This window comes from Natator depressus, chromosome 2 (genome assembly GCF_965152275.1).
Source record: "Natator depressus isolate rNatDep1 chromosome 2, rNatDep2.hap1, whole genome shotgun sequence".
NCBI classification, from domain to species: domain Eukaryota; kingdom Metazoa; phylum Chordata; order Testudines; family Cheloniidae; genus Natator; species Natator depressus.
Window position 1 is genome coordinate 85,869,352 of NC_134235.1, and position 22,482 is coordinate 85,891,833.

The following is a 22,482-nucleotide window of genomic DNA, read 5'->3' on the forward strand; positions in this document are numbered from 1 at the left end:
CTGAATTGAGATCTAGATTGATTTTTGTGTGTGTGTGTGTGTGTGTGTGTGTCAGTGGATTTACTCTGGATTTACACTAGTATTACTGACAGCACAATTTCGCATTAAATGTTTGTTAAAACAAACTATAGCATTGTGAATTTGGGAAGGATTATTTTCCCATTTATCTGTGTCATTAGACAGGACCTCCTAGGAGGAGGAGTGACATTTTTCCAATAATTGTGATACAAAGTCTAGCTGCTAACGATAATAAAAAGAAGTTAATTTGTCATTCTGTTTAAAATGTTGATCCTCTACTGGAGCATTAAGTAAGCAGGTCAGGGGATCTACACAATCACCAAATGTACGTTCCCTTTTCCCTGCAATCCCTCCAGCAGAGTACCGTCCTAGCAGCAAAAATGTGATGGATCTTAACTGAAGTCAAATGCCATCTATATAGTAATCATAAAAAATGTCCTTATGAGTTACACAAATTGAAGCTGTATACCCCCTTTCCCATATAGAGACCCACTCATCCAGATCAGTTTCTTTGTCTGAATCCTCCTCCCATCTTTTCATCCGGGTTGTTTTCTTATCAACATCTTTTTCAGTCAAAAAGGTATGTAGCTCAGACATAAAACTTTTTGTTCCAGCTTGCATCTTGGTCAACTCCTCAAATGTGGTTAATGGTCTAGATAGAGCTGCCTTGTATTCAGATTTCACAATAAAATATTTGACTTGTAAATATTTAAAGTACAGGATCTTTATATTATTTACATTATTACATATATCTTGGTGTGATTTCAAATCAAGACCAAGGAACAGCTGTCTCTAAGGTGCCACAAGTACTCCTTTTCTTTTTGTCCAAATTGAGTAATCTCAGCTCTTACCCACAATGAACAGTCACTTTGCTTTTTCCTTGAGAAAAACTTCGAATTATTAATGAAAAGGAAGAGGGCCTCAGCGATAGGAATTTAAAAAATTTATCCAAAGCTGCTAAGGTGGTCTGGATGAATGGATGATTCTTTTGTTTTTGGAGACATAGATATCTTTTTAATCCAACAATTACTCTGAATAGCTACGTTTGGGTTTCAGTGTTGTTTGAGTTTTACCCAGTGTGTGGATGGTTTATTTTAATCCAATTGATCACATCTTTTAGTTAAGATGTATAACAATAATAAGCCAAATTAGGGAAAGCTAGTTCACCCCACTTTGTAGACTTATACAGATCTATAGAATACACCCTTTGTCTTTTGTGTTTCCATCTGAATTTTAATACTGCAACCCGCCATGTTTTTAATATTATGTCAGGGATACCAACAGGGATGCACTGAAACAAAAATAACTTTGGGAGGACATTCCTGTTTATTGAGGCTACCCTACCTAGCCAAGAAATTTCATATTTATTCCATTCCTCCATTTATTCCTTTTATTATTGTGTTCCACAGTGGGTGGTAATTGCCTTAAAAATGCAGTTTCTACACCATATCTATTCCTAAATATTTTAAAGATTCCTTTACCCATTTAAATGTATGTACCTGACAACAGTTAGATGTGACTCTTTTGGGAAAATTAATTCCTAAAGTTTCAGATTTATCATAGCTTATTTGGAAGCCTGAAACCTGACCAAATTCAATTGTCCTGTAACTTTTAATGAGGCTTCTGGATCCTGCAAATACAACAAGGCATTGTCATATACAACGCTATTTTGCATTTGGATGCACCTTACCAAGAGGCTATTTCTCACCTTTTTTGCAAAAGACTCCATTGCCAAAGCAAACAGGGGGGCTAACAAGAAACCCTGCCCTGTACCCTAGACCAGTGGTTTTCAAACTTTTTTTCTGGGGACCTAGTTGAAGAAAATTGTTGATGCCCGTGACCGCCTCAGAGCTGGGGATGAGGGGTTTGGGGTGTGGGAGGGGCTCAGGGCTGCGGGGTAGGGCTGGGAATGAGGGGTTCAGGGTATAGGAGAGGACTCGGGCTAGGGCAGGGGGTTGGGGTGGGGAGGGGGTCAGAGCTCTGGATTGGGGATGCAGGCTCTGGGCTGGGGCCAGGGATGAGAGGTTTGGGGTGCAGGAAGGGGTTCTAGGTTTGGGGGGGCTCAGGGCTGGGGCACAGGGTTGGGGTGCGGACTTACCTCCTAGGCGGGGGGGCCACGGGGCTCCGTGCACTTCCTGCCTGTCCTGGCACCGCGGACTGTGCTGTGCCCCGGAAGCGGCCAGCAGCAGGTCCAGCTCCTAGGCGCGGTTCTGCGCGACTCTCGCCCCCAGACACTGCTTCCCCCCACACACACACACGGTTCCCATTGATCGGTTCCCGGCCAATGGGAGTGCGGAGCCGGTGCTCAGGGTGGAGGCAGCTTGCAGAGCCCCGTGACCCTTCTGCCTAGGGGCTGGACCGCAGCGTGGTGTCAGAACAGGTAGGCACTAGCCTGCCTTAGCTGGGCAGCACCGTCGACAGGACTTTTAATGTCCCGGTCAGCAGTGCTGACCAGAGCAAGGCGATCCAGTGCCTTACATGCCGTGACCCACGGTTTGGAAAAACACTGCCCTAGACATATTAAAAGGGGGAGATCGATGTCCATTAACCAATGAAAAGGTCGAGAATCAGTATATAGGCATGATATGCCAATATAAAACTGATTTCCATAACCAAACCTTATCAAAATCTGTCTGAATTACTCCCATTGCAACTGGTTGAGAGTTTTTTCAGTGTCCAAAGAAAGCAGAGTGCAGGAAAAATAGCCAGAATTAACGTCATAGATCAAATTCAGAGTTCTTTTGATATTATCAGATAGACGACTATGAACAACGAACCCAGATTGGCCAGGGTGAACATATATGGGCAAGATGACAATCCATTTGCTAGTCTTTTAGCATCACATTAATTAAAGAAAGAGGTCTATGATACACATCAGGCATGATGAGATTGTTATCTTATCTTTGAGTTCACGTATTCTGAAAATTTTCCACGATCGATGACCTTTCTCCAAATTTGGAATGGTTATGATAATTCTGAAGTCAAACTTACTTCAGGAGGGGAGATCTGGGTCTCCTGCTATTTTGTTATTAACTTCACCTGTAATATAAATTGCAGCATTAAATTCACTGTAATGTTGTACCCATTAAGTATACTTTATTCACATAGAGTAAAATATCCTGGGGGCTGTACAGCCCAGTTTCCATTTAACTATATTCCTTTATCATTGTAACCACATGACTATAATATCCATTATTTATTGAAATGTCTTAGCAAATTATTTTCTTTGGGATCTGGACCGCTGCTTCTGCTCTCATTTCTGTCATGGTGTCTTCCTGCTGCATCTGTTTCGAGCAATTCCATCTCTCTTTGCTCTCACCAATTCCCAGTGATTTGTTGGTGACCTGTGGGACCGATGCCTTTGATCCCATTCAGATTGTTCTTGAGCTGATTTGTCTATTCCAGTGTCCATAAAAGTACCTGTTCCCCTTCTTTTGGATCTGAGCTGTACATATTTGTCTTTCCATTTAATGGATAGTCTGGATAGGAACCCCCATTTGTATCTTCTATTGTTCTTTCTAAGAATTGTGGTCACCTGGCAGAGTTTTTTTCACTTCTAAGGGTTGAGGCTGCAAGATCGGGGAAAATCTGTATTGGCTGGTTTAGAATCATCTGTGGTTCAGTTCTCTCCCTCATTGCCCTCAGTAGCTTATCCTTGTCTTCATAGTAGTGTAGGCCGACGATCACCTCTCTAGGTCTGGAGCCTGCTGGGGGTCTGGGGAAAAGGGATCTGGAAGCCTCTCAATATGAATGTAATCCTTATTGCTGAGTTTTAATATGTCATGGAAAATATTGTTCAATGTGTCCAGCAATTTCTCCCTTCAATCTCCTCTGGAATACCTTTAATCCTTGTGGTGCTCTTGCATTCTCTATTTTCCATGTCCTCCAGTTTTAATTCTGTTTCTTTTTATCTTTTTTCAGTTATTTGGATTCTTTCATCTAGGTTAATAATGCTGTCTCATTGCTTGTTGAATTTCTGATATTTTCCAATTAATCTAATTAATTTCTTTTTTATATCTTTAATGTCAGCCTGGTACTCTTCCCTCATCTCCTTATTCATCTTTTTGATTTGTAACAGCAGGTCTTCAGGTCAAACGTAGTGACTGATGCTTCTCCACTCATCTACATAGTTTGTTTGCTGGAGGGGGAGTTACTCTCTTTCGTGGTCATGTCTTTGTTATGTTTTTTTGGAGGAAGGGGCATGGGGGGGGTCTTTAGGTCTACTTGTCTTTCCTCTGTGCTTGTTACACCTTTCTCAAGATGCTGCTCCCACCCTCCCCGATTCACATGTACTGTGACACGATGAAATCTGAAGCACTGCTTTGGGTAACTAAGAATCCATGCTTTGTTGACAATACAACACCGCTATTTACAGATGTTACTGCAGGATGAACACAGTCATGAGCTTATTCTTGCCTTGATACTTCTACATAGCTCCCATTGACATCTATGGGAGTTATGCACAGTTGTCAAGAAGAGAATGAATACCTTCTATTGTGAAATGTCAGAGTAATGTACAGGGTCACTTCCTTGCACGACAAGGAAGCCGTGTGAGAGAGAGTCTCCATACTGAAATTCCGATCCCGTCTTTTTCCTTTAGAGCTCCAACATTTGTTATGCTGGTGGTAGTTCAAGGATTCTGATCCTCCCCGTTCAGCTGGGCAGAATGTAAAGTGAGAAGAACATTTTCTACTTTCTGCAACACCCGCCGAGTGCATTTTAATGGGCTGGAGTGTCGCTGGTGATTTATTGCCCTTTTTGTTATTTTATGTGTTTTGCTACGGCAGTTTCATCTATAAAACAAAATAGTTACAAGAAAATGTTAAGGCGTGCCATGGGAGCCACCTCTTTCTTTTTTTGCAATGTACTACTGAGGTATTCTCAGGGTCAGGTATTCTCCTTCAGAAACAGTGCCGCAAAAGCAAGTAGTATTTTAAACATAGGCAAGTTTTCCACGTGTAGCACAAACAAAGCAGCTAAAATTAAAACAATTATACTGAGGGAATAGAATGATAACACTGATGGCTATTGTCACCAGAAGTGCTGAAGCACAGAATCCAACTGTAAACCTGCTCCATTTGTATAAAAATAGGAATCTGAATTGATTAGAAATCAATTGATAGTGTGGTAATGTCCACAATATTAAGACTTTTTTTTACTTTTTTTTATTGTAATAAGGATTTACTACAGGCTTTGGTGAGAATAAAATGGTAGCCTTAAATATGAATGTGGTATTATAATTACAATAACACCTAGAAGCATCAGTCAGGGATACAGGGCCACATTGTAATGAGTTACTATTATTTGAACAATGGCTGTGTGGGAGGTTCTGTCATCAGTGGAATCAATACAGTTCTGCTGCATGGTTAGGAGAGTAGGGAACAAGATTTGGAAAACCCATGCAAGGAATCCTCCTTAGGTACTGCATGCATATAGTCACCAAAGGGGCAGATTCACAGCAAGGGTAAAGAAGGAATCACAAATCTACCAGCCATTCTCCCTACATGGTGGAGGCAACCAGAAACAAGCCTACTACTGCAGGTCATAGAATGTATCATCAGGAGCAGATCCACTGCTGATTTGTGGCCTGGAAGAAGATGGAACTCCTTCCCCAGCCCCCAGAAAGGACTCTAGGCCACAAACCAGTTATTTAGGCTTTGTGCTGGAAAGTGAGCATTAGTGCATTTGCTCAGGAGAGCTGAAGATTGATGGGTCTCATAATCAGTATGGAGGCTGTTTTCAATCCCTTAAAGACACAGCTAACTGATCTGGAATTTTGTGGATTCCAGACCAAGTCTAAGAGAAGAATTTGGCCTTACATACTAGTAAAATGTCTGTTTTTGGCACAAAGGTAATTGAAGCCAGCAAAACGTGCCCATTTTTTCCATTCAAATTTGGAAAAAAAAATCAATTCAGTCAGTAATTTGCAATCCAGTGTGAAAGAGGTTGTTATTTTTTTCCTTTCTCATCATTGTGAAAAATGGAAAGGTAAAAAACTTGAAGTAAAAGCAAAAAATATGAATGAGCTGAGCACAACAGTATAAACTATAACAAATTAGATAAATCTCTACCATTTGTATGGTACAGATTGACATTGTATCTCATCCAAAATGTGTGAGCTTCAACAACAGACTGGAGTAGCAGCTAGTACAAATACAAGAGAATAAAATCATGAATTATTTTTTAGAGAATGTTTATGTATCATGTAATCTACAGTTTCACTGTTTATGTGAAAAATTATGCCTCTGATTATTGCTTTCCAAAATTGAACATGGTCTGCGTTGCCCCACAGTAGAAAATTAAGGAGAGGCAAGGGAAAAGTGAGAAATTCTGAAGTGTAATCAGAATATAAAGAAAAGAGTGTGAATTCAATTTTTTCCATCTGTAGTTATTGACTATATTAATAAATTGTAAACAATAAGAAAGGCAATTTAAAGAGAACTTTGGACCTGTTTGGGTAAGATAATATGTAGTTCTGAGGTGATGCAAATCTGACAAGATTTGTCATTGAATTATAACAAATGGGTAATAGAACATTGTAATATTTCATTGAGGAATTTAAATTACTATCAGTACAAAGCATTAAGAGTGTACTACAATAAATAGAGGCTATAGTGTATAGAAAGGGACAGCAAGCAGGAGGGCATTACTCTTTTGCTGTAACCAAGAGGACCAAAGTGCATGCCACTTTGGCAAAATAATGTTATGATAGTGTTAGCATATCACTCACATGGCTTCTGGACTCCATGAAAAGAATTAAAATGTTAATACATAATATCTGCGGCAACGTTATCCCCATGCATTATACTGAAAATGTGCATCTTTAATAATGAGAGTTAGACTGTGATAATGGATGACTTTAGAACACTGTAATTGTTAGGGTGGTAATTGTGTGTGTGTGTGTGTGTATTTTCAAACATATTTCTCCTAAACTTTGAACTTCCATGTACTTTTTCATCATTTCACCTCCCATTATTGCTGATAACTAAGAAGTTTGTATGTAAATAGAAACATCTCAAGTGAGCCAGGGCTGATTTACAGTTTTGCATCAAAGCCATATGGATTTTACAGACTCATGGTTCTGAAGACAAACCAAGTAAAATGCAGCAATTTTGACTAAGTTCTGCTTTCATCTTTTCTATTAGTTCAGACTTGAAACTCAAAGTGAAGCACAGGAGGCGATGCAAATTTGTGTAAGTCAGAACCAAAGAAATTATACATGAAAACCCTGTGAAGCAAAGTACCCATATTTCATACAAGCCTAGTTTTGGTATCATTGAATAAGACAGCTTCTGTTTATGACTAATTATTGTGATAATTAGCAGTGAAGGGAAAGGAGCTATAGGAAAAAATTACTATTTAAAGTATTCTTCCTAAAATGTAATAGTTTAGAAAGTTTCCCCTGGTCCCTAAAAGACTGCAACCAATTTATGAGAAATGAAGTGTAAATCAGTAATAAGCAATTATGCATTCAGAGGGGTCTATTCTTGTTGATACGTTTAACGTTGCTTCAAACTGGACAGTTCTTTTATTGCCAAAACTGCAAATGTTTCTGAGATTTGCACAAATACAACATTAGTACTGTAATCTAGCTACAGAGGCAGATTTCTGTGGAATTATTTTTCCTCCCTTATACTTTTTAACTCCAGTTTCCTTTCCCAAGCTTCTCTTTTTCTCATCCAAAACTTGGATGAAACCTTCTACAGCTATGTATTTCAAAGCTGAAATTGAATGGGAATGAAAAGAATAATGAAAAGATATTTTGTCTTTTTGTCCAACATTTTAAAAAGGAAGTCTCTTGCATATTTTTATTCTATCACAGATAATACTTCTTTGCTGTTGTAATACTGTGGCTTCCATTATGCCTTCTTCCAAGGAAACCCACAAGTGGTGAATGGAGGAGTCAGGGAATTATGAGAGACTGACTTGGCAACATTGCTAGTGAAGCCTCTTAATAGATGGCAGGGAGGCTGGGGGTGGTGGTTGTGGGGTAGACAAAGAGTGCAGACTTTCAATCTGTACATGGGGAAATGACGACTTAGATCGGAGATGAAAGGCTGTCCAGTTTTAGAGCTGGGGACTGAGCTCTGCCCTGCCCTGCTGCCTCCTGCTACCTCCCCTGGCAGCACAAAAATAGAGCTTGCTGCCATTGACATGAGATTGAATGCTCTTTGGACTTAACTCTCAATTGGCAATCTGCAGGGGTATGAGAACCCCAGCTCCCTATCCACAAAATCCCAAAGAACTCCAGTTAATCAGCTTCTGTTGGATATCAGGCTCTTTGCCTGTACTCCTGAGGCAGATCTGCAGGACCTTGGACTCTTCTGTTCATGGAAGCATTGGGAACAATCCAGCTACCTGTGTCCATGCTAGCAGAACAAAATGTCAAGTGTCCAGTCTTGAGCAGTTAAGTTTCAGTCTGTGCAGCTCACTGAGATTCCAGAGGTGTGGGAGAACTGCATTCCACAGCCTGTGATCTGGTCACATGTGTTTCCCTCCTGATGATGGCAAACTGGGATAGCAGAGCAGAGGGTGAGCTCCTATTGGGGATTGCTGTTATCTCCCCTAAAGAGAGCAGAGTGCCAGTTATCGTTGAGGAAGCTCTCATGTACCCGAGCCTCAAGACCCATGCTCTTGACACTGACAATCTGGCTAGCTGTAAATTTATTTTAAATCTTTGTCTGTGTAAGATAGTGGAGAGGTGGAAGCAAGACAAACTCGTAGGATGTCTGATTTTCTTGACCTTTTGTTTCAGGCCTAGGGTTGGCTCAGAAACTTCTTTTGTGTGTTGGTCAGTGATCTCCCCCAGGCAATGGGTGAAGATCAGGTGTCCATGATGATGATAGTTCCAACCACTGCCTTGATAGCACTGACCATAAGGTGGTGATGGCTTGCCCGTAGACCATAGAAGGAATGGGTGGGGTTACTCTGGACTAAAGTTGATTCCTTTCTTTTACAGGTAAATTTGGGATGATGCATTTCTGCCCCAAGAGGTCATCTAGTCTAGTGCCCCAAGTTGAGGGAGGATTAAGTATACCTAGACCATCCCTGAGAGGTGTTTGTCTAACCTATTTTTAAAAACCTCCAGTGATGGGATTCCATAACTTCCCTAGGTAACCTATTCCAGCACTTAACTGTCCTTACAGTTAAAAAGTTTTTCCTACCTAAATCTCTCTAGCTGCAGATTAAGCCGATTACTTCTTGTCCTACCCTCTGTGAACATGGAGAACAATTGATCACTGTCCTGTTTATAACAGCCTTTTACGTATTTGAAAATTGTTATCAAGTCTCCCCTCAGCCTTCTCTACACTATACACGTTCAGTTCTTTCAATCTTTCCTCATTTTGTTTTCTAAATCTCTGATGATTTTTTTTGCTCTTCTCTGGACTATCTCCCATTTGTTCATATCTTTCTTAAAATGATGTAGTTGAACACTTTACTGTGCCTTGGAGCAGGGCCTCTTGTACACAGAATAGGGCCAAATTCTACAGCAACAACCCCTATGTTTCTCAACAACAGTAACTTATTTTATTATGTTGAAATATCCTCCCCACTGGTCCCCCATGCCTTTGCTCTCTCACAAACACACACGACTATGGCTCACAGATGAAAATGCTAACTGATGTACAATTTGTCTTTTCTTCTTGAGGATGGAATGTTTACCCACAGGAAACTCAGCTACCTGGGCTGTGGTTCCTATGATGTTGCCCAGGTAGTTTAGTCTAGATTAATCTCCCCATATGTGCCAGGCAAGTGGAGAGCTTGTAGCTGGCTGCAACAGCACATCTCCCTGGCTTCTCCAGGTCCCAAGTGATATGCTGTTCCCACGCCAGCCTTCCTCACCAGTCTGCACTTCTGGTTTACCCATTCCATGGGTGCATGCTGGACTCCAGCTCTGGTTGGGGCCTGCAGTGTGATAAAATTAGCTTCACCTGTGGAGAAAGCTGGACAGCAAGAGGCAGGCAGATGCTAGGAGGACAGGGTGACTGGAAACAAAATGGCTAGCTACAACAGACTGGCAAAGTTTATGGGAAAATTGCTGAATTCCATACTATCTTGGTAAAATGCCAAATTCATTGCTTACAGAATCTGAGTCCATAGGGCAAGACCCCAATGAAAATGAATAGGGCAGTTTACACCTCTCAGAGCTATTGTTTCAAGCTCTCAGCAGGCTCAATTGGACATCACAGCGACAGTTTGCAGGGTGTTGGTGTTTGAGTGGTTATATTCGCAATTGAAAGAAACATTTATTTCTAATAAAAGCTCAGATTCTAGATTACCATTCTGTGGAAAGAGGTGAAATCCATGGCAAATAATGTGGCGTGGAATCATGTAATGCATATGGCCTGGCATTTGGAGCATGACTGAGAGCTAGCTACCTAAGTCTAAACTGATGGAAGTGCATTGTCATAACCTCCTATTGCCGTTCCAAGAGCCTCCTTGATTGGAGGCATGATCTCACCGTACAACTCATGTGATTGCAATTCATGAGGTCTTGTTAGACTTCTGCTGCACTTAGATGACCAGAGAGCACCTGTAAACCCAACTGCTTCTTTGCATATGCAGTTGGCCAAGAGGCTTTTAACTTTTATTTCTGATATGGACTTCGCTGCTATAACCCATGTTTTTGTCACTTTAGGATTAGAGTCCTGTAGTGTGCTCTTCAATGGCTGACACTTCGGCCAAGTCCACCCAAGAAAAAAGATACATTTTAACACATGATAAAATGCACTTTTTTCTTTGGCCTTTAAGGCCTGTAAAATTATTTGAAAATTTAAGCTTGTGGAGAATGGGGCTTCCTGCTTCTTCAGGAAGTTATCTGTACAAGAGCACAGTACATCACAGCTCCATGCTCTGCACTGGCTGCTTATTAGTTTGCTGGTGTAGTCTAGGGTGTTGATTATGACCCACAAATCCCTAATGGTCTGAGGTCTGGCTACATGAGAGACCAGATCTCCCTCCTTGTACCCCCTTTCTTCCAGCACAGGGGAGCGTTTGGGACTATTTTATCACTTTGTGAAGAAGGGAATCTTTCATTTTTGTTAGGTTTTCTTAGTTAAAAAAAGGAGCTATTGGAAAGTAATTTCTTCCCAGGAGGAACGAGGCATTATTGTGGGGCATTTTGTGTTTGCTTACTTTTCCACCCTGTCTTAAGATTTGGCAATTGTAAACCAAGAAGTAGATCAGAGATTCTATTACAGAGGGGTTTTAGTAAGAGTGGAATAAGTTTTACTTTTTTGGTGCTTTGTTGTGTGGCTGGTTGTTTGGGGTTGATTTAGCTTGAGGGGCTGTTTTAATTTTATTCCTTTTCTTTTTTCGTTTTAGTGGATTGGCTTTTTAAAATTATGTGTAGGCACCTGAGGTTTTAAGGAGGGGCTTTAAAATAAATAAATAAATAGCCCCATGACAGGCAATACTGTATAGCTAATCACAGGAGTGTAGATCAGGGTGAGGCCAAGGGATGTACATCATATTGGCAGTTTGGTTTGGTTATGGCAACAATGAATGTTATTTCTTATGTCTACCAAAAGTATGAATGTTTAAAAAAAAAAAAACAAACCTACTTTGTGCTCACATGCGCTAAAATGAATCACCCAAAAGTGAGTTTACAATTACAACTAAATTGAAAATCAAACAGATTTGGCATATCCATCAGTGACACTTTTTTTGCATTTCTTTTTGTGCTGTTCTCCGTTCGTTTTATTTATGTCTTTGCATCAGTGAGGAATGTCATAAACAAAGTTGTTAATTCATAATTAGTGTTAGGCAGTGTGCTGTTATTTAGATAGACCTTTTCTGATAGACTCCTTCTGCTTGGGGACTCTGAATTTAATTGTATCACATGACTCAACACCTTTGTTCATAAGACATATTTTCATGAGCATATGCGCGCACGCACACACACACACACGCCCCAGCATGACTTTTACTAAAGTAAAAACTCTGTTAATGAAGGAAAGATAACTGAGCACCAGTATATAGTGTAAAATAATCACAAATAAAGAAGCAAATACTCTTCCATGAAAATTAGGGCCCTGTTCTCCCTATACAGTGTGTGAGGAACTGACTAAAACAAAAAAGATTGAATGGGAATTATCATGTTGTAGGCAGGGAGAATCAGGATATAGGGATTTTAGCACTGACAGTTGACTCAGTACTAAACAAAACACAGAGAAAGACACATTTCCTGCCCAGCAGAGAATACCATCTACAACTGAGCATTTGGCAAGGGAACAGCAATGGAGAAAGGGGAAATACTGTAAAAAGAAAATAGATCTTAAGCCAGTGAGTTTACAAAACTAATATATTCAAGATATGGGCTAAAAGGGGGGTGTGGAAATTAATCAAAACCACCTCTGTCACAAATTATACCCTGCCCAGGGTCTATCAACACCTCATAACTTCAACCATATGGACAAAAAAGCAGTACATTTTTCAAAGAAGAAATAAGTATGTTGATATGAAAGCAACCAGTGAAATGTGTTGGAGTGGGGGGGCTTTCTACCATTGCTGGAATTCTGCCAGGAGTAATGAAACAAAGACTTTTGTGAGCAGAATACATGCTGGTTAGCAGATGAGGACTGAATGTCAGTTGTTTACAGTACAAACAGAGTAGCTGGGGTGGTAATTCATTTAATCTACAAATTTGTATGTCTTTTGGATCTTCTCCAGTACAGTCTAAAATCCTGGCATCTGAACCAAAATTTAAACTCAGATAGCAACTGCTTTGGACTTGCTTGTTGTATCCTTGTAGCAGTGCCTCTGCTGCCACAGACTTGGAAATTAGAGCTCAATCATTCACTCTCATGGAAAAACCCATATGAGTGGGAAGCTGGCATGGAGTTTTCAAGCCAATATCCCCCTCAAGGAGGGAGTTAGTTTTTTATCAGCCCATGGACAAGAGTTGGCCTCCTAAGAATGTGGATTCCAAGATTCAACAGGGATCCCTACTCTGTCGATCTCTTTGCATTCACAAGGAGGACCTACCTCTCTACAATGTACTTTTCCCTTTCAGCAGCGTAGCTCAGTCAGGAGAAAGCTATTGATATGCTTTTATATTTTATCACAGCCTAACTCTCTACCACCAACAGCAAAGTTACCTGGTTGTCTGGTTTTCAGACAAGCATCTTCACTTTCCTGCCCTCCAGCCTTTATGCATGAAGCAGCCTCCCAAAACTCTTCCATAAAGACACTGCCCTGTACTCCTTCAGACCCCTCCTCAAGACCTACGGTGATGCTTATGGAAGTGCCAAGTCATAACAGCTAGCTGGATGGGCAGAAAGAATTATTTATACCCATTGTGCCCTGAGTAAATATATTTTCTTATAATTGTTTCCCTTCCTCTCCCATTTCTTCTGATAATTTGTGACATTCACTTGTTACAGCTTGTCTTCATTAGACTGAACCTCTTTGGGGCAAAGGCTTGTTTTGCTCTGTGTTTGAATTGTTCCTAGCACAATGGGGTTCCCAATCTGAGCTGGAGTTTCTAGGTGCTACTAAAATATCAGTAATAATAATAAATACCTTCCCCACTTACTCTTGTGCTTTGCTGTGTCCTTGGAAGCTTTGGGGGTCTTGAAAGCCAAATTTTCTGATCTTTTCAATCTTGTTGCTATGTGGCAGTGACAGTAGAGCCCTTGGAATGGATAATCAAAGGCAGCACCACATGTCTGTGCTTCCCATTTTGCATGATTCCAACTGCCTAATCACAATGCAGCTGTCACACAGGGGTATAACATTTCATTTCCCTGACCTGCTCTGTGAAATGAGTTAAAGGTAGGTGCTGAAAAGCGATAATACTTGGATCATGCTGCCTGCATAATAATTTGATTGCATGCCTCAAAAGAGTGTGAAATCTTGTAGGTGTGATTATTAATTTTTCCCTAGGGAGAAGCAGATGGACATTTACCAGTTTCTGTGTAACACAGGTCAATAGTTAAAGAAAAAAAATCACAGGCTGGTTAATAACAGGAAAAGTAAGTTTCATTGGAGATTGAGATGGTCTAGACTAGCTGTGTTATTATCTAGGAGGCGTTTAAACTTATCCATTACATCAGTCAAGGTAACACCTGTAAATGAAATTTAGCTGGAAAAAACTTGGGAATGACTTATTGAGCAAGTACAGTTAGAGAGCATAAAACTGCAGAGTGGAAGTAAAGAGACACCCAATTGGTCAGCCTTGAGTGGGAAATAAAGTAGATTGGTCTTCACTTTAATTAAAGGAAGGGATTATTTGTTGATGTAAATAAACAGTAGAAAAATCTTAGGTTTTGAATGAATTGCTTTTGTCAGAACTGAAGTTGTTGGGGTAGTTGTTTTTATCCCATTCCTTTGTTGTGCTTGTTTGTAAATATGACTGTAGGCCATTGGGATGGGATTATTTTAATGATTGCTTATTCACATACAGTGACCCAGTTATCTCTCTTACTAGACATTTCATAAAAATCCCAAAACAAGCAAGTTCAAGCTTTATTAATTTAAAACAAACATAGGGTGTGTTCTCTCTCTCTCTCTCTCTCTAATATTATTTTGATTTTATCTGGTGGGGGGGGCTCTTTTATTATTCAAGAAAATTATCAAATTTGACAAGCAAATTCAAACAAGTTTACATTCTATTTAAAAGAATTAGATTATATTTTCAAGTTCATTCAAACAATTTTCTTAACTCCAATTTTAATAAGACATACACTACTTTTTGTACCCTTATTTTACATGCAAGAGGCTATTATTGGTTATCATTATTTATTAACCTCCAGCACTGTGTTTGTCTCTTTACAGACCACAGGGAATGAGGCAGCTCCTGCCTAAATAGATAAGCAAAATTATTCAGACACAAAGGGGCAAATCCTTCCCACAGCACCTAGACAGAGTAACTCTGCTGGGCCCTGGGAACTCTGTTGAGAGAAAGAGAGAGGAATTTTCCACCAATTCCTTCAAGCCATGAAGCAGTCACAAGATTGTTTTGCAGGGGTTGATTCAAGAATTAAAAGTAGCTGAGCCACTAAGTAATAGTGGCCATAACATTATTATGTTCAACATCCTAATGGGAAATAAGATACCAAAAAGTGACACTAAACTTGATAAAGGGAGACTTTAATAAAATGAAGAGGCTAGTCAAAAAGGCCCTAGAGTCAAAAGTAAATGAAGTAAAATCCTTGCAGGTGGCATAGACGCTATCTAAGAAGACAATAACTGATTACCACTGAACAAAAACAAAATCAGGAAGCAAGATGTAAACCAGTCTGCCCAGATGGCAAATTTTGAGAGGTTATTTGAGCCAAATAGATTTCAAAATCTAACCCCAGTGAAACCAATAAAGAGCAGGCAATATGTAAAAGGGAAATTAAGGGGGATAAGATGGATTTTGAAGAACAAATGGGTATAAAAACAAACATGAAATTATTTTAATAGATATTTTAATAGATAGGAAGCCTGGGAAATAAACTCACTGGGTTCACTAGATCACGAAGGGAGAAATTAAGGAATAAAAGAACATTGCTCACAAGCTAAATGATTTATTTGCATCAGTCTCCACCACAAAGGATGTTAGGGGATATACCTATACTACACATTTCTGGTCATAAAAAATGAGGTACTATCACAGATTGAGAAGTCAGAAGAAATTGATAGAGCTAATTGATAATTTAAAAAGTAATAAGTCACCAGACCCAGATGCTATAAATCTAAGGGTTCTGAAGGAGATTAAGTATGAAGTGGCTGAGCAACTAACAAAAATATGCCATCTCTCATTAAAAACAGCTATGATACTGGAGGATTTGAAGGTAGCAGATCTTGTAACTATATTTTTAAAAGGCTCCAGGGGTGATCTGGGCAATTACAAACTAGTAAACCTTATACGGTATCTGTACCTGGCAAACTGTTTAAAACTGAAATAAAAATAGTGTAATAAAATGCCAGGACTGTTAGATCGTGATATATCCGAGTATAACCAGCCCAGGTTCTGTAAAGGAAAATCATGTCTCACAAATTTCTTAGGATTTGTTGTACTTGTTGATGAAATAAAGGATACAAGAGAACCAGCTGACATAATTTATTTGGATTATAAATAGGCCATTGGCAAAGCCTCTCACAAGAGGCTACTAAAGAAACTAATAGTCATGGGATGAGAAACAAAATATTGTCATGAATCAGAAATTGATTAAGAGACAGGAAACAGAGTAGGAATAAAAGGGCAATTTTCATCATGGCATATGGTTAGCAGTGGGGCACCTAAAGTGCAACTAAAGATCAGTGGTTGCTGAATATATCTATTAATTCTCTGGAAGGGTGAGTGAGCAGTAAGGTAGTAAAATTTTTAGGTGACACAAAGTTATTTAGGTTAGTCATGTCCAGGTAAGATTATGAGGAACTTCAGAGGGACAAAACGAAACTAAATGAATGGGCAGCATGATGACCGATGAAGTTCAGAGTTGATAAATGCAAAGTAATGCACATTAGAGAGAAAAATCTGAACTACTCACAAACCTGACATATCTTGGTGAAGACCTCTGCTCAATGTGCAGCTACAGTCAAAAAGAGTAAATGAGATGTTAAGAATGGGATGGAAAATTATACAGAAAATATGATAATTCCATTATAAATCAATGGTTCAGACCTATATAGAATAGTGAACTGATAACTCTTTGCTAAAAGGATCCAAAATGAAAGGGGGTTCAAAGAAGGGTGACAAGAATGAAAAGGATTATTACATTGATTGGGATAGTTTACCTTAGAGAGGTGAGAAGGGGCATGATAAAGTTATATAAAATAATGCATGGTGTACAGAAGATAAAACAGGAGTTTCTGTTCCCCCAGTGACATAACATGAGAACAGTGGGACATTCAATACAATTGAAAAGTGGGAAAGTCAAAACTGATAAAAGGAGTACTTTTTCACGCAAAATGTGGATTAGACCAAGCACTTATTGCCATGTGATGTCACTGACTCCGAGAACAAAGTAACAGTCAAAGAGGGATTGGACAATTATAGGGGTAACAAAAATATCCAGATTTAGAATAGCTCATGCTAAAAGCGTTTAGAAAGGGATATAAAACATTATGCTTCAGGGTTTAAACCAATCTCTGACCAGTGGAAATTAGGATGAAACCATCATGGGGGGGGCAGTTCTATTCCACATCTGCTTTCTGAAGGGGTTTCTTTTCTTGTCCTCTGAAGCACCTCATGCTGATGACTGAGACAGGACACTGGTCTAGATGGACCATTGTCTGAGCTACTATGGCAATTCCTATGTTCATATGTCCCTACTTTAGTCTCTGGAGCTCCCATGTCCCTTCTCCATGTGTGAAAAGCTCCATGTGTGAGCTGGAGCATCTGTATGATGGTGGATCCTCCTCCTCACCCTTCAACCCCAAAAGGCACTGCATGCAGCCATGCAAAGAACCCTAAAAGGGATGATCTCCATGATATGCAGAATATGTGAATGCTTTGAATTGGCTCTTGGCATTCTTCCCTTTCTTGCACATTATAACCAGAGTGGTTCCATTGTGTTGAAGGCTGTGTGCTGTCATGGAGGGAGGTAATAGATGTTGAGAAAGTCATGCTGGATTGTGCGGAGCTCTACCTCAGCGTATAGCAAGATTTTATTTTATCTGTTTTTATTGGTAGGCATGTGCATTTATTATTTTGTTGAGTTAATACAGAAAATATGCTAGCTATCATAGAACGAAGGAAATTATAAAGAATTATTTGAATTAAGAAGGTGGTCACCTTGCACACTAGAAGATGGTGGGTGTTCCAGTCAGACTAGACAGTGTGGAGGAGAGCACAAAGATGAATGTGAGAAGAATAGTTTGAAAGCTTAGATCTTGCTATTGTTTGAATTCTCATTTCCCCTTGCTACAAATTGCATATCTTCCTTTGTCATTTATATCACCCTTGATTCAGTGTTTCCTACCTGCCATTTTCAGCTCAACAGCTGTTTTCTGTATTAAGAAGATACTGTAGGTATCTTCTAGCACACTTTGAGTGCTGTATACATTATAATAATAGGAAGCTTTTTTAAAGAAATCCCTCATATGATACAGGGGAATTAAAAAGAGGATTGTTTAGAACAAAATTTTATGCATATGTATTACAGAAAATATAGAGCCTGATTCTACTATCCTTAGACACATGGAGTTTTACTAGTTCAGATTCCCATTTATTTCAGTGGGACTATTTCATAGTAAGATATATGTAGTAAATATGGTGGAATTACCGTAGATAGTAAATATCTCTATCCCATTATGTTTACAATACACCCTGGCCAGAATTTTCAAAGAGCTTAGCACCCACAGTTGGGTCCAAATATTCAGAAGGGCTCAGCTCACATTTAGGCACCAGTAAAAGAGGACAGATTGTCTCATCCGATGCACTAAGCTGTTTCCAAAATCCGGTCCATAAGTGTCACAACAGGAATTGCTGGATGCTGACCACCTTTGAAAATCTGGCCCTGATTGTGGGAGAGGAGCAGATGAAAATTTGGCCCCAGGTAAAATCCTCACCTTAGCCATTTTTCATAAAAAGGCAAATGAAAGGACAAGTAGACAACAACTGTGGCTTTCAGTGCCGTTAATGAAACCAAGTGACTGTGATGGGAATGCCAGTTCTAAAATATTATAGTTTAATTGCATTTTAACTCCCCTTCTTTCCCCATCCAAAAAAAAGCTGTAATAAGAAAACGGATAAATAAATTCCTATTTCTAGGACTATCTGTCCACTTTGTAAAGGTGACGTGGTGCCTCAAATGATAAATATGTGATATTTTGATTTTAAAAGATGTAAGTTCTCAAAAAATATATATTCAGTTTAGTGAGTTGAACATTATGTCCTTAACATTTTTCATCCTGAACTCATTTAGTGGAGGAAATGGATATTTCATCAGACACGGATTTGACGTTCCATCACATTATACAGTAAACAGTACAAATGGTGGGTTTTTTTAAATGGGGAAGCTGGAAAAGCTAAGACAGTAGCTGCTGCAAGGCACTGGTTATCTCATTTAAACAGATATTAAATGTGGGTGCCAGTGGTGTGATCATCAGCTGCTTCCCACTTTGTGAATAAATTGCTTAGGAATTTTTTTGTCTTTTGCCTACCAGATGTGACCTAGATTTAGATTTCCAAAGGCAAAAAAAAAAAAAAAGGGTCTATTGTACAAAAAAACAATTGCTGGTAAAACGTGTGGTAAATGAGCTTATCTCACTTTTCCAGGTGTTTAAGCTAATATGTTAGGGAATTACTGCTTCATTTTGGAAAAATAATTAAGGAAGATGTTCCAGCAAATCAAATTTGGATAAAGGCTTAGGATAGTTATTGTGGTGTTAGCAAGTTTTTAAATGGCAGGAAGAACAGGGAGCCAACACAGATAATAAAAATATAGAAAATTGTATGTGTGAGGAGGGTCTTATAAAAGGGTCAGGCATGGGTGTAGTATCCAGCTTGTGTTGTGGTTTAGCAAAATATTGTAGAACAATATGAACAATTACATTCCTTCCAGTACATATGAGACCTTTTTTTTTTAATCAAAGCGTTGCTGTCTGTCAGCTCTGATAATGCTTATTACTATGTATGTTAAATGTAACAGGAGAAGAAAGTGTAATGTCTTTATTCCTTTTCTCCCCTCCTCTTTTGAATCCGCTACCTTCATAGGAGCTGCTACTCGAAAACCAGACCCAGAGCCAGAGAAGGAGACAGACCATACTGTTAAAATCGCTGGAGTCATTGCAGGCATCTTGCTGTTCGTTATTATATTTCTGGGGGTTGTGTTGGTAATGAAGAAAAGGTGAGCAGTTAATATACGTTTTCTATGTGCATATTTATGTCAGAGCATCTCCTACAGCAGTTTTCAGTGTGATTCAGGTAAACCTATCCAGCCACCTTGCTGCCCTTTACCACGGAGTTAAGGAAATGCTGCTTATTTTCCCTGAAGCCTTGTGGCATTTTATGAAACTGTGCTATATGAATTTTTCCTCTTGCAGCACTTTTTTGTGAATTAAGGGTTGTGGCTTTGTGATAAAGGAAAAACAACCGAAGGTTAGTGATTCTAGCATTGTATGTATTACTACTGTATGATGGGCCCAAATAATGTAAGAACTGTATCTCTGTCCCAGAAGGGCAAGCCTCGTCTCTATCCAGCAGCTCAGCTGAAAGTTAGATATTATATGATTCCCCACAGAAATCTGAGTAAGTTGCCCATCTTGAATATAAAAGAAATGCTTGGCCTAAATAGAAAGGGGATGGGGGAGCTGAGATGAATTGTGGTATGGATTAAGTCTATATTGTTCTGTGCAGATTTCATTCCATAAAAACAAATAAAAACGGTTCTCTTGCAAAGATGCTGGATGTTTCCAAAAGTAGGTTTAACACACATGCGTTTGGGTTTTGTGCTTTGGACATCATTAGAAAAGTGCTATAGCAATAGAGATAGCTGCCTGTTTTTTTTAATGGAAAACCCTGCTTCCTTTCTGAATATCATAACAGTGTAAAGTGGTGGGGAAGGGAGAAAAAACTGCAAGTTTCTAGCGGCTTGGACATTGGAAGGCTGTTGCCTATGTTGGGGAAATTTCAGTAGTAAGCTAAATCAAAGTTTGGCTATCTATTCTGAGGTATGAAAGAGTTTGCAGCTCTGGTGTTCGGGTTGGGGGTAGTTCAAGGAGTGGGTGAATAGGTTTTGGCAGCTTGAAGACAGGTTGGACTGTGAATGTTTGTTCTTTGAGTGCTCATCCCTTATCCTTTCCTTCAAACCTTCCTCCACTTAACTTCCCTGGAACTCACCTCTGGCCTCCCAATCACAGTCCAGTGTTCCCTTTCTTAAAGGAAATTCAGGCCCACTTGTGCTGGCCCTAGTGTGCTGCTTGTAGGCTGATGATTGAACTGTGTGCATACCAGTAGTGTGTAATAGGTCTGGAGCACACTGAGCAATTGTGATCGTGCCAGACTTGGAGCACCTCAGATGCATATTTAGATAGCTGGCAGGCAGGTCGTGCACTGGGTTCACAACACAGAGCCAGCTGGGCGCCAGTTTTCTTTAAGATAGAGGGAGGGGCAGTAGAGGGAAGAAGAGGGTCCTGGAAAGGGAATTGTGAGCTCTCCAGTGGAGGGGGAGTGACCACTACAGGAACTAGACGAGGCAATGGAGAAGAGAGGAAACGAGAGGAAAAGAGAGGAAACGAGAAGAGAGGAAATTTGAGTCCAATCTAAATAGTATCTGGGACACTGGAGCAGTCCTGGAAAACCCAGACATTCCCAGTAAACTCCAGGGTTTATAATCCTGTGTAGCAAGAGTACAATCTTTTCTGAAATGCAGTACCTTCTCCTTCCATACATTTTAATTCTTTGCTGCAATCATACTTTCCATTTTAACCGCTCCAGACATAATGCTGGCATGCAGAGACTAAGGCGCTCCACATTGCTTTGCCAGTCCCTCATCACTTAATCCTGACCTACATGCAACACCCTTTTTAGTCCAGTTCTGAGCCTCTCCTGAGCCCAGATTGGCACAATTTGTTAAAAAATAGCAAAGTGTAGAGTAATTCCAGTTAAGAGAGAGACTCCTGCAAAGGCTCTTCTTGCCTCCCAGGGAGAGCTACCCAGGAGCAAAGAAAGGGTTGCTAGGCTCCTGCTCCCTCCATAGTCTTTCTCCGAGCAGGCAAATGTTGGCCCCTCAGCTGCTCCAGAGGTTGTTGCTTTGCTATGGCCTTTTATAAGCCAATCCGTGGGTGGTGGGAAGACTCCAGTCCCATGTAGTTGATGGCAGGTGTGGGTAGGGCACTCGGTTCTCTTCCCCCCCTTGACATCATTTGGGACAAATGTTCTTAGTGATTGAGACGTCTTCTAGTGATTAAATGGAAACCACTAAGGCCTATTTACAGTAACCCTGTCCGGGAACTCTGGTACAAAATGTTGTCCCTTGACATTCTTAGAACACAGTTCTATCTTGTAGTGTAGATGGGACTTACAAATAACTAATTTTTAACCATGTCCCTGAACCACACTGCAGCCTTGAACAGAGACTGTAGAGTACAGTTAGGACTCATCTACATTACAAGATGTAGCCAGCTTTTAACCAGATACAGGGATGATTGTGTTTTGTCCAGGTCTCCTAACATATAGTTGTAGCATAGACAGGCCCTGAAATGATTGCACTTATGACCCAAGTAAAACTTGAACCAGTTATTCAGTAGAGTGTCAACTGACTGTGCCACCTAGGGTCCCTGTGTTTCACCTAGGTTCAGTTGCTGTGTATACATTATGCATTCAAAGAGAATTTATAATTGTTTTGCAAGCTAAGTACAATTGTAATGTAAGGGCAATATCAGTATGTCATAAGTTTTATGGTACTTTAACTACTTCTGAGTGAAACAAACTTATCAATATTGTGCCATGTGATGATTATACTTCCTGATAATTGGGCATCAGTTACTTAACTAAGTAATGACTTAACTAAGTCCTGCGACTGTGTC

The 22,482-nt window shown here is 39.8% G+C and overlaps 1 protein-coding gene across 11 annotated transcripts in view; it reads left to right on the forward strand.

The window, feature by feature from the left end:
• PTPRM (protein tyrosine phosphatase receptor type M) overlaps positions 1-22,482 on the forward strand; it is a 720,827-nt gene that overhangs the window by 481,858 nt on the left and 216,487 nt on the right. For all 11 annotated transcript variants that reach the window (XM_074944607.1, XM_074944608.1, XM_074944612.1 and 8 more), the window contains one exon: positions 19,670-19,802. In XM_074944607.1, the coding sequence (XP_074800708.1) occupies positions 19,670-19,802 (133 nt within the window). The remainder of the gene's footprint in view (positions 1-19,669; positions 19,803-22,482) is intronic.